The sequence below is a fragment of the Triturus cristatus genome, chromosome 11 (assembly GCF_964204655.1).
Source record: "Triturus cristatus chromosome 11, aTriCri1.1, whole genome shotgun sequence".
NCBI classification, from domain to species: Eukaryota; Metazoa; Chordata; class Amphibia; order Caudata; family Salamandridae; genus Triturus; species Triturus cristatus.
Genome location: NC_140594.1, coordinates 264,063,908 through 264,077,080, shown reverse-complemented (window position 1 = coordinate 264,077,080; position 13,173 = coordinate 264,063,908). Strand labels below are relative to the sequence as shown.

The window sequence follows — 13,173 nt, the reverse complement described above, 5'->3', positions numbered from 1 at the left end:
CAGGAAATAGCAAACTTCTCACTGTCCCTTGGTCTAGAGGATAGCGCTTTATGAAAGCATCTGCTACAGAGGAGCAAAATTGATCAAACCAACTTGGAGAGTCATTCATTTTACGCATGGGCTTTGAGAGAGCAGTTTTAATATTCTTACAGATGTCCTTAAAAGCAAGAGATCCTAGCGCTCTGTCATCGGTTTCGGGTAAGACCGTTTAAAAACAAGGGCCCATATTTATGCAGCTTTGCTTCATCCTTGCGTCACGCAAAGTGACTCGAGGAAAACGCAAAGGCTTCAGTAATATTTACAAAGCCACGCAAGCCCTGATTTGTGTGGCCTTGCATCGCTTTGTAATGAAAAGTAACTCAAGGCCGCTGCTTGCGCTGCGTTATGTCATATTTCAAATTGGGAGGCATTCCATGGGTGGTCTCTTGCATCCACCCATGGATGTAGCCGCATTCCAGGTTTACAAAGACTTGTAAACCTGGTAATATGTCAAAATGCTACTCCTTCCCAAGTGATAAATATCTTTATTTCTCCTTGTTATTTCCTCTTTCTGCATGGGCTGTATTCCGCAGCACACAAATGGCCTAAGGGTTGTTTTTGTGCAGGATGGTGTCCCTTCATGCACAAAAACAATCCTGCCTGTGACGCAGGCACCTTTGCAGCATGGTGCCAGGATGCCGTTATTGTCACCAGGCTGCAGAGTGCACCAGTGCAAGGAGAGAGCAGAAAGGCCACATATCTTTGTCAATATGGAGCATTTCTGCCCTTTCGCACGATGCAGCGCAACAACTTTACTTACTGCCCTGTGTTGCGTGAAAGTGTAGTAAATGTACCCTAATGTGTGCTTTTCTAGACTAAAATTAATATTTTGCTTTTAGATTTATGATGGACCAGCAGCTTCCTCGACAATAAAGGTTAGCAAGAACCATAATAAAACAAAACAAGCATTGACAAAGCCAAAAGGCTGGGAGCCAAGGACATATCTATTTGGCTTTGCCAATGTTTGTGTGTGTTTTTTTTTTTTTTGCTTGTTAGTTTGTTTTCTTTTGGGTTTTTCCTTTAAGAAAGACTTTAGCCCTTCTTGATTTCGGTCTCTTTCCACGGGTGAAAGTCTTCCAGAAGTTCTGTAAAGAAAAACATCTGACTACAATTAAACAAAGATGTGCCTTTTCACAGAGGAAGTGCGCAAGAGAATTTATGTTCTTCCTCCACTTTAAGTATTCCCTTATGCCTTATAATACATGGTATGCCATCTTAAAGCATAGCAAGTATTTACTGTGATGAGAATATGAACGGTTTTCTGTGAAACTCGCAGCCGAGAAGGTGCAAAGCCACCGCGCACAATCACATCACATGTTGCGCGGCAGGCGGCGGAGGGATCTTGTGAATAGAAATGTATTTACAAGACACGAAAGGGCCTGCTGGCCGCTCTCAGTGGACATGTGAGCAAAACCCGACTTTATTAAGCTGTGGAATCGAGCCCATCTTTTTCAATCTTGTTTCACGGTTGTAAAACCACCTGATGCTGTTTTTTTTTTTTATTTGCCTGACCCCCATAAGAACTTTATTGGCACATTTTTGGGATGTTAATGGCCTGCAGAGCTGCGTGCTGCTACTAGTAAACAGTCACGGCACGCAGGGCTTCCTTGTTTCTAGAAGCTTCTGCACCACTGATGCGATTCCTGTAAACATAACTTAACTCAGATCTGTGACTGGATAGCTGCAATCTGTACATTCAACACCTGGGTACTTCCAAATTTGCACCAGCGGGAGACCTATCTTAAGACACTGACCTATATGTTCGTGCAATGAGACTTTTTTCTTACTACACAGGTTTAACCCCTTGTGCACATGCTTATTAAACCAGTGGCCAATCTACAGCTGTACCTGAGAAAAGTAGTACGTGGTATTGGCCCGTTTTGTGAATGTTTTCTTTAATTTGGCTCTACTCTCAAAGTTCAAAACCAAGTGGGAACATCATCACTTCATAATTGGACATTCCATTCTTGCTGATTGATCTAGGCCTTCCATTTACACTCTTCACTAAAGTCAGAAATCCAGGAGCCGCTTTGATCATACCCTCTTCTTTGTCCAGCAAATAACCCGCCTCATTCAAAGCTTGGTCCACCAATCAACAGATCTGCACAAGGCTGTTTGGTGTGATCTGTTGTTTGTTCTTTTAAAGCAGTACTACAAAATGTTCACTGATGCTCAGTTGCACAAAGAATTATCATCAAAGTAATACATTTTATGGTTACAATGAATGATAAGCAAGTACTTGAGCATGAGTATGTGAACTTTGGTACAAACGAACACGAAACATAACTTTCTGCTAGGGCTCTCCCATGATCTCATTCAGGTCAATGCAAGTAAAAGTGAATTTGAATCAAACTCCATACCCCTAAAGGTTTCTGAACTGTGTAATATTTTTCCTTCTTCATCAACGTTCCACCCAGTATGGACACTTTCAAGAATTATTTAAAAATCCACCTTTTCTATTTCTGCTCATTTTTTGAACAATGCAATTTTCCTTTTTCCTTATTTCTGCTTTTCGGTGAGGTCTGCATCATCTCAACTACTCATTTCCATCTTATCTTGTTCTGCCATGTTGTTCTCTTTCTTCCTCTTGAATAGTTATATGCTCAAAAGCAACTTTTTGTGACTTTTTTCAATATACTTATGGGAATCTAACCTTGGAGCCCCATAAAGGTTTTATTTCAATTGACATTTAGATGTCTCTGGCCAGATCCCAGAATATTTTTTACTGCCACTATTTCATGTTCCTGGTGGTACGTTAAGGCAGTGCTAGATGCGAACACCTGTGTTATGAAAGCAGCTTTTCGGAGATAGTAACGTGTGACAAAAAATGTTTGTGCATATTTGTTGTATGACATTTTGTTGGGCTGGTCCTAACTTTGCCCTGTATAAAAAGATTTGAAGACACCGCATTTGTGGGGGGTCCCTTGATCACAAAAAGATCTCCTAAAAGAACTTCTTTTATGGAGCCTGTTGGGTATTGTACACCCAACCCAACGTGGCGCATGACTCGATGATGAAGCATGGCGGGTGAGGATCTGAGTATTCATATAAGGAGACCCTTAGGGTCTGTAATAAAATGAATATAAAAAAGTATAGGTTCCCTGTGTATATTATACCGAATGCCACAGATTTTGGTTAAGTGTGATGGTGATAGCAACATATGTTCAATAGAGGCAAAATAGAATTCACGAATAAGGCATAGTGTTCTTATTCAAAAAAGTATTTTAATTGGCTCACTCTTGATTTGTTACAGGAGGGTTCAAAAATGGTGTGTTAAATAAGCTGATCAGTGACAATTTTTTAACACATTAGTAAGGTCAATAATTGCTTCTTCAAACCAGGCAGCAGTATACAAATTCACAACATTTCTTTATTTGTCTATGCTAAGTCCCAGATAGATGGCAGTACAACTCAAAAACCTTCCCTGCTTTATCATCCACTGTCTTCAGTCCATATTACATGTAAGTAGTTTTCAACCAAGTAAACGCCACACCAAACATCACTATCATTTTGCAATATCACAACGAGTGGCTGAGTGGTCACTGGATGATTTGTAAGATCCATACACTACGCTATGGCAACTATACATACATAAATTCCTTTTATATTAATTGTTACTGCACGTAACAACTTAAGGTCAATCCCACATTGTCAAGTTGGGGGTGAGCATTGTCTGGCATTGCCTCTGGCCCAGACCTGCCCGTCTCATGATAATGCACTTGTACTGCAAACAGTGCCAGAGCCGCCCTAGGTCTTCCAGGTCCCAGTCCTTACTTGAAACCACTTTCAACTGGCTCCCCATCAAAGCTAGAGTCAACTTCAAGATGCTAACCCATGCTCATAAGGCCCTCCACGACACCGGACCAGCATACCTGAACAGCCGACTCAAATTCCACGCACCCAAAAGGACCCTATGATCAGCCCAGCTCTCCTATGCAGTGGTCCCCCGCACCAGAAAGACCAGATTGGGAGGCCGCTCATTCTCCTTCCTCGCGGCCAGAGCCTGGAACGACCTTCCGCTCCACTTCAGACAGATAACATCGCTCCCCATCTTCGCAAGCAACCTCAAAACTTGGCTCTTCGACAGACCCCCTCCTTGATGGACTGGAACCTGCGACCCCCCCCCCCCCACACCCCCAGCGCCTTGAGACCCTTAGGGGTGAGTAGTCGCGCTTAACAAACACCTGATTTGATTTGATTTGATTTGATTTGACCTTGACAAGGAAGATGGCCGAAGACACAATAAGGACTTAAAACTTTGGGCGCAGAATGTCAACTTGATTATTTTTTAGTTTTAGGATAATTTTGTTTTATTTCCATAGAGAATCATGCTGCCTGCTTATGGCTAGAAACCTTTTGCATGTGTCTGTTTAATCTGAAATAAATCAAGAAATTAACTTTGATTGGGACCCGTAACAGTACAACTGGCAAAATGTTTATCAAAGAAATGTTATGATCAAAAGCAGAATGGATTAGGCTTTCATACTACAGTTTTCATTTTTGTTTCAGGATTGCCTCACCCAGCACTTCAAGCACTTTGTAAACTCATCACAGCTTCAGAAACTGGAGAGCAGCTAATTAATCGGGTAAGCATTGATCCTGGAGACTGTGTGGGTCAGTCATAATAACGATAGGTTGCAAGGTGCCCGGTCCCTCAACAATTTAAGGTGATCTGTTGCTTATCAGTACTTACAGGGATCACATGATTATTTTCATTCTTATACTCTAAAGTCATACATTTCTTGAAGATTGCCACAGATTGCTGGTATTAATGTTGTAATTGATAAATGTCTACATTCAGAGAAACATTTTATAACATTTATTTTGTAGAAAAACATTAATTACTTTTCTAGTGGTTTTAATCTAGAATTATTTCTGCTATCCTGCTAAGAGTAGACTATTAAACAGGGAAATAGCTGAGACAGTCTGTGAACTTATTTGCTAAAATATTTGCTAGGAAGTGAAAGTTTTTGCAAGAAATGAAGTGAGTACTGTCAGGAATTGAGGTGTTGTGGTAAATGAAGTAGATCTTGAAATATACTTTCCAACATTTGCAAGATGAGTGACGCTTCCGTCCCCACCATGTACACTTCCCCCACACTTTCTACCCCCTACTTTAGTTTGCGCTCGTGATTATCCATACATTCATGCCCCACTCAAGATTCACTATTGCTACTGATTCATCCCTTGTAAGACTCCTTGCTTGGGGAGATTTCTCGAAAGATACATGAGTGCTTGAGAGGGCCATGCTATGCTGCCAGCCTCCATTTGTCTCAATTTTCTTACTTACTACAGTGTTCCAGTGTTTGCATACAGCATGTTGCTTCACCTCTGCTGCGCTTACTAATAACATTTTCAGTTCATATCATGCTAAACAGCCTGTGCTTGTGTTTAAAGCCTATCTTTTCTCTTTCTCTCCCTCTTTGTACCTTTTTAATCTGCTGCCTGAAGGCTGTTAAAAATATGGTTGGCATGGTAAGTACTTGCAAAGCTGAGAATGTGGATGGTCTACTAATCATGAGTAATGTATGAATTGTTACAGATGGAGTTCAGAGAAGTCAGGGCTCCGAGCAGGAAACTGTGCCTGATTTTCACAGGCTGCTAAACAATGCTTTATTGCAAGAATGGGTGATTTTCACTTATGCATGTGGGAAATCTTTGGGTCCAACGCTTACTGCAAGTTAGGTGCATAAGGAGTAGTTTTCACACCGAGCCCTCATCACACTTTCCAAACCTCCTATACACACACAAGCTACATAACGTAAAGTAACGTAACATACACTTGATTATTCCTTTGTCCAATCTTGGCCCACATTAACCTATTCTATGAACAGAGAAAGGTCCTGATTCATAGAGAAGGGCCTAAAAAGCAAAGATATACTCATTCAGGTTTCTCCCAGTCTCCGAGTAGATTCCTGACTTTTTACGACTTCAAATAGAATTAGAGAGACACTTCTAGAAATCTATGACAATCATACATTTATAATACTACTCTTGCGCAAATTTTCCCATGCAGATTTTCTACTTTGTGTAAAATCTGCTTGAACGGTTGGAGCCAGATGTACAAAGGTTTTTTGCGGGGGCAAATGGGATTTGGACCCGTTTACGCCCGCAAACAGTGGTCCATGTACTAATCCTAATTTTCCAGTCACAATTCAATATGCGACTCGCAAAATAGGATTAGTGACTCGCTATTAGGAAGGGGCGATCCAAGGGCATCCCTTCCTAATAGCGACTCCTTAAGCTATGTAAGAATGTTTTGCGACCACAAATTCGGTCGCAAAACACTCGCAGTTTACCACCCTTCTCTGAAGGGTGGGAAAGCACTCGCAAGTGGGAAGGGGTCCCCATTGGACCCCTTCTCCTTTGTGAATGCATGCACAAATATTTTTAAAGGACAGGTAGTGGTCCGAGGGACCACTGCTTGCCCTTAAAAAATGAAACAGAAAAGTTTCATTTTTATTTTTTAAATGCTTCCCGTTTTCCTTTAAGGAAAACGGGCTGCATGTAAAAAAAAAACTGCTTTATTTAAAAGCAGTCCTAGACATGGAAGTCTGCTGACCCCAGCAGGCCACCGTTCCTGAGAGTGCCAGTCATTCCCAATGGGATCGCAAATTGCGACAGCCTCATTAATATACATGAGGCATGCAATTTGTGATCCCATTGGGAGTCGCAAACAGAGTCTCAGACACTGTTGTACATTGGCAATTGCGACTCGCAATTTGGCACAATTTACGAGTCGCAGTTACCAATAGTCGTACATCTGGCCCTTGATCTGCTGTCTGATTGGCCACCTGACCCGAGTAATTTGTCCCACCCCCTGGCCCGAGTAAAATGTCCCACCTTGTTTCGATTTATATTGTTAGATGTGCATTTTAAGTATATAGCCACATTTTATGGCTTCGAGTTTAATTGGAAAATTCCATACCTGCCAACTTGCCTGGTGCGGGTTTGTGTCTCACCGTATCTGCACATTTCACACATCCACCCAGTAAAGAAGCTTTAACACTCAGTAAACACTAAGGTGAGGTAGAAACAGTTCTGCAAAGTTGTTCAACTCAAGTATGGATGTGCTGCTTTAAAAAACTACCCACATACGCCAGATAGTAAATCTTAATGAACATGGGCGGGAGGGGGTGGGGGTTGCACATCCTTTCCTGTGGTGCCCTGAAGGGCTGGTGTGACCTTCCTCAGAGTGCTAAAATGCAAGCCTTTGTAGACAGATGCTCATGTTCTCGAAGCTCCCTCCCTGGGACACAACCCTGTCAAATCACCATGAATTCTACAATTTTCAACAATAGTGTTAGTTTTTGGACATAGTGGCATTGGCTATATTGACATAAACATCTACAAATTTCCAAGTGAACTGAGATCACAATCTAGTTTTTAATGAAGCACTTAACAGAGGTCAGATCATTATACTGGGACAACAAGAAGAAATGTGCCAGTCTAATTATCCAGGATCTTGAATGTGAACTGACCTTTTGAATATGTAAAAATAATATTTAGAGATTGTGCCGCTTGAAGACATTTTTTCAGTCCGAATTTAAAAAGTCTTTTTGGGTTGTTTAGTGCTTGTTATGAGTGAGCACATTAAACTGAATTTGAAATATTGTGCTATGCTTGCGAACTTCTCAATGTATCAGAATAGGAAACAGAAAATGTGACTTTAATAATTAAGTGGAACACTAGAGGCCGAGTGGGGGTGAGTGGGGGTGAGAGGAGCGGTTGGGTTAAATCAGAGGTGTGGCCAGTGGTCTGCATGGTCCATGTTTCATATCCCCTGCCTACCTTGCTTCCAAATTCCAAAGTGCATCCTTAGCATGCCCACTGATGCACATGATTTCATTTCTACTCCAAAAATAGGGGTAGTAATAAAGTTTCACACACTCCCCTGGCATCTCAAGGCCCGTCAAATGTACTGCGCCCCCTGATACCTAGCGCTGGAGGGTCGGTAGCCTGCTGAGGTAAGCAGGCTCCGTTCGATTCCCCCACATGGCTCATGAGATGTAGTGAATACTACAGCAGATGGCGAGTACCCCCCGCTTTAGTATTGGGCTAAGCCTGGCTCCTGCACACAAGAACTGTTTGTGAATTTATGTGCAGGATATTTTTATTTGCACAATTTAGGGGAGCAGCTTCTTCGGGGCAGATGTTGAGGCCATTTGTAATTGTGACTCGGCAAGATGAGATAAAAGCAGATCCTAAATTGTTTCTTAGCATAAGTTCCAAATGCTACCTTGTCAGGAGAATGCACATTTTCACTACTACTAGACAGTACAGGTGCTTTAATGAAAATGTCTCCTTTTTTCAGCTGCATCAAGTTTTGGTCCAGCTTCAGGCTGGAGAGAAAGAACAGGATTTTTCTTCAGCACCAATTCAGGTTTCCATCAGCGTGCAGCTCTGGAGGTTACCAGGATGCCATGAGTTCTTGGCGGCTTTAGGTAAGGTGTGCTTGGGCACTCATCCTTTATAATGTAAATGGTTTCTAACTTGAGAAGTACATTTTTAATTCATTTTCTTTGTTTGATTAATTATTTGTACTTCCAAAAATGTGATAGGCTAATACTGAGGATATCACATTTTTGCTACCGGACGAAAGTGGGTAAGATCTCACCTGTCTGGCAGCTTTTAGGAGTCTGGTTATGAAAGAATTTTTGTGGGCTATACCAAGAACTTATAGTGGGGTTGGAGACCACACACTGCTTTCATTGATTGACTTTGTTGTCACTCTCATTTGCTTACTTCTTATCCAGTGGCTTCCTTCCTCTTCCTGTTTTTGTTCCTCCCCTAGAGCACAGCCCATGTACCATCATTTTGATTGGCTAACTTGTATTCTTCCACTGCTCACTTTTCGGTCATTTATTTTTTTAAATGTTTGTTATGCACTCCATGAGAGTGCATAAGTTTCCCTCATGTGCTTCTCCCCCTGTCAAATTTCCACCCCTTATGTTGCACTTATGTTCCGTACACTCTCTAGGTTGCTTCTCCACCTGCCCAACACACTGCGTATTGCTCTCTCTCTCTTGTGTGCCGCTTTCCCCTTCTCACGCATTATTTTTGTTTTATTCCCTCCAATAGCAATTGCTTTCACCTGTTTCTCCATTGCTTTCTCCCCCCTCGAAGGCATTTGCATTTTTTTAAATTAGCATTTTTTGAAGAGTGCAGCTACTGCCATTTGCTGCTGGGTTTTCTGCTACAAAAAAAAAACACTTTTTCACATTTACTTTTTTAAACTTTTGAAATCTAGGTGGCATCTGCCATCTTAATCAATAAAAAAAGAAATTGGCCAGGGGCAAAGCTTCACAGGGGCTTTGGAGTGTACAGCCCCCTAATAAATGTATTTTCTGGTAAATAGTTTGCTACAAGTGCTTTCAGTTGGGCATGGTGTGGTGTCTGTCGGATCCCATCAATACTTTTTTTTACAATACACACAGGCATAAAAGCACACACACTCTCTCCCCCTCTCGGTTATGAAAGTCTTAAACATTTTTGGTTATTTTCCAAAATTGATTTCTCTCCCTTAGAGCGCCTACCGAACCATATTCCTCTCTCTTTTCGCAACTCCTGAAGCCCCTCCTATGCACCCGCTTGTCGTATAATATATTGTAACATTATATTGTTGGAAAATCTGAAGCTCACACAGCCCCCCAATCTTAATGACCAAGCTATGCCCCTGAAATTGGCGCAAGTGTTATTCTGTAGGCGCACACATGTAGGAATGCATCCGCACATATACATCATAATGCATGTGCACACCTAGAGAATGATGCGACAGGCAACAACGACAGCATCATCATACCGTCTTCCTTTCTTTCCTTCTTTTTTGCAGATGCTGTACAGCATGAACAAAAATAATATTCCATTTTGTCGATGCTGAACAGCATCTGCCAAAATCTTGCGGCTAAGTCTACAGGCCAGTTCTGTTAATTTTGCCAATGCTTGTTAATAATTCACGGGCACAATCTGATATAATCATCACATGCATAGTTACACAATGTAATATAATGATTATTCCTTAAGGTGGGAGGGTAGGAGGTGCATGATATGCTTGTTGGTCCACTATTTAGAAGCCACACACTATCCCTTCCTTCACAAGTGTCAGACCACAAGGTTTGCTCATGGGAGTTTTTAATTTGCCATTTCTTTTCATTGTTAACCTGGAGTAGAAGGGGTCTTCTTACAAGTGCCTCTTTGTTTTTGTTAGTGGTACCACACCTGGTAAAAACCTATGCTGCCAGGTGTAGCCTTCACCAGAAATTATATTGCCTCTCTATTCTGAGTGCCTCACTCCCTAAAGAAGGTTACTATCGTGCCAGTTTCAGATTTTCACCTTTTGCCGAGCACCAAATCTCATTTGCACTGAAAACAGGGTTACAGCCCATTTTAATTGATGACCAAGGTGTCCAACGTGGCATTGAAATAAGGACAGTCTGAACAGCTTGCAAACTGATTGTTTCTTTGGCCTGGTTTTGCTATTCTGCCTACCACAGAAACTGTTAGATCTGTTCTGTTTTGCCTTTTGTTGCATATTATCGTAAGTGTGTGTCTTTACATCCCAAGACACAGTGCCCTTGCTTATTAAATTTGGGATGAACAGAAGGCAGCTGTCTCACGAAAGTCCCTATGAAAGATAAAAAACAAGCATTGCTAAAGGATTGCATTCATAGGAGAATAGATAGGAAATAAAGTTGGACATTCAGAGGTTATAGCAAATGTACCCCTTTTTCAAAACTATTTAGCTATATCACAGACACCTTGGTAGCATCATACCATAGAACAATAGGATTGTTTTATCAAGATCTGCTCTGGCAAGAAGATTAGGAAGAAGGCAGTAGTAGTTGAAATAAAGTTAATGGTGGAGTAGTTCACATTATGGCAGAACAGCCAAATGCCAGCCCAACCCCCAGCATCACCTTCCACGTTATGCAGTGTAAAGTTCGCATTGTGTGTGACATCAGTTCAGAGAAGGAATGACAATAGCTCCATATGACATAGTCTGCCCGAGATTGTGACTATTGTGGACTCCTGCCAGGGGACACAGGGCCTGATTTCGAGTTTGGAAGATGAAGTAAAGGCAGTCAGGCTGGTGCAGGGCTTTACATCCGCCACCCTATTCCACTCCATGGACTGTATGAATGACTGTCACAGCGGTTCATACAAAGCTGTTTAAAAGGTTGGTGTGTGTCAGTCATTGGTGCTGCCACCAAACTTTTCAAAGTTTCTACTTTTCCCAAAACAAACTTCCGCTTTCCCCAAAGCAGAAGTTTGTGTCCCCGACAGCTTGGGTGTTGTCTCCCATGGTGTCTGGGTCATTTTTAGGTCGAGCCTGTGCAGAGCATGTGCTGCTCTGCGTGCATGCTGCATCCAGGTAGGGATTTTAAGCTCCACTCACTCTCCACCCATATTTTTCATTGGCTTTTGTTATTGTCCACTGTGAACTGTGGCTGTTCATTGGTCAATAGGCTTAGTAGTCCCTCCTTAGTACCGCTTTGTCTCATTTTGTAACATCCCATGGTGACACCCCTTGTTACGTGTGTTGTTACTTGATAAGCTTTAATTACAGCCTCCTAGCACTATTTTCTCAAATAGCTTTGTCCTCCCTGCTGTTGCAGGCAGGACACACTCTCTCCTAAAGCTTTTTAAAAAAAGTTATAGCCCAGGCGCCGAACACATTTGCAACGCAATAGGTCTCGCACTTGTGAGAGTTTTAGTTATTGGCATTGTAAATGAGAATGCCTTTTATTTATCTGTTTTAAAAACAACACATAAATAAAAGACATTGTCATTTACAATGCAAATAGTTTAAACTCTCATAAATGCAAGAACTATTGCATTGCAAATGCTTGTTTTATGTTTACTGTCCTTCACCTTAAGGATATTCCTGGCAGTGACAGTTAAAAAGAGCCATACTTCCGGGATAGGGAGGATGTTCAAATGGCTTACTGGGATGGCCCGTACTTCCCGAGGCCATCAGAGAAAGCTTTACACTGACAGTGAATTTTATTCTGTCGGTGGAAACCTGGCGGCCCGCCCAACTCAAATTGGGTGAGTCCAACTCAAATTGGGTGGGTGGGTCAAGAGTTTGGTGGACAGGGTACTTCTTGGCTATTATGACAGAGTACCCTGTCCGCCAAGCTCTAACTTGTACCCTAGATTCCTCACCCAAGGGACCTCATATCACATGCTTCATTTACAGTTCTAATTGATTCATGTTTGTAACTTTAATTGTACAGTTCCTGTTTCCTCATGATAGGAAGGTTATGTATAGATGTGCAGCAAGTCCAGAAGTAACATTGTGATGTGGTAATATGGTTAGCCCATAATATTATCCCAGAATGTACTATTCTGTTTTATTAATAGTAATGAAGAATATCTTGGTGTATGAACAATACCGTTTTCCATGCCATGTTATGAGCTCTTAGTTAACTATCATCGAGTTTGATGTTCGAGATGTGATGCAGAACTATCGTATCTGTGTTAATGGTAGATGTTCAGTAATGTGAGTTTATATAACAACAAAGATTTCTCGCAACAAAAAAATGAAGCTGTTAAACTTTCTGTGAAATAATATGTGAGGAGATATGTCTGGGAATGTAAAATATTCTTTTTGATTTGATTTTTTTCCATAAAAATCTAGTTTTCTTCGGGGCCGTTATTTGCACAGAACTCTCCCCAGAGATTTCCTGCAAGTCAGCAGAAAGTATGGTATAAAATTAACGCTCATCTTTGCGCTCGATATTTCCCTAGGTTTTGACCTTTGTGAAGTTGGACAAGAGGAAGTGATACTGAAGACCGGAAAACAAGCTAACAGGAGAACAATGCACTTTGCCCTTCAGTCTCTATTGGCTCTTTTCGGTAAGGATGACCCGATCTATATAATTCATAAGAATGGGCCAACCGCATGCAGTTTGAAAACATGTACAGAATAATATACACTTTGCATCAGTAAAGCTTTAAAAACAGATAACTTTTCTCTCTAGATAAAAAAAAACACACAGGCGCATGTGCCATGTTTAATATGATATTTATTACTTTGAGTATGATAAGGGGCCATGACTTATAGAGGTGCATAATGTTGAGTTGTTCATGAGTCCCCTCCACTCACTCCACAATAGAAATATCAAATCCAAA

At 41.4% G+C, this 13,173-nt stretch overlaps 1 protein-coding gene across 3 annotated transcripts in view; it reads left to right on the top strand.

Moving 5' to 3' along the window:
• The window catches only part of TTC28 (tetratricopeptide repeat domain 28), a 1,841,724-nt gene that overhangs the window by 1,812,489 nt on the left and 16,062 nt on the right, over positions 1-13,173 (top strand). For 2 of the 3 annotated variants that reach the window (XM_085636418.1, XM_085636420.1), the window contains 4 exons: positions 4,549-4,625; positions 5,491-5,514; positions 8,354-8,483; positions 12,790-12,897. In XM_085636418.1, coding sequence (XP_085492544.1) covers positions 4,549-4,625; positions 5,491-5,514; positions 8,354-8,483; positions 12,790-12,897 — 339 coding nt within the window. The remainder of the gene's footprint in view (positions 1-4,548; positions 4,626-5,490; positions 5,515-8,353; positions 8,484-12,789; positions 12,898-13,173) is intronic. The other variant, XM_085636419.1, reaches the window with a different exon arrangement.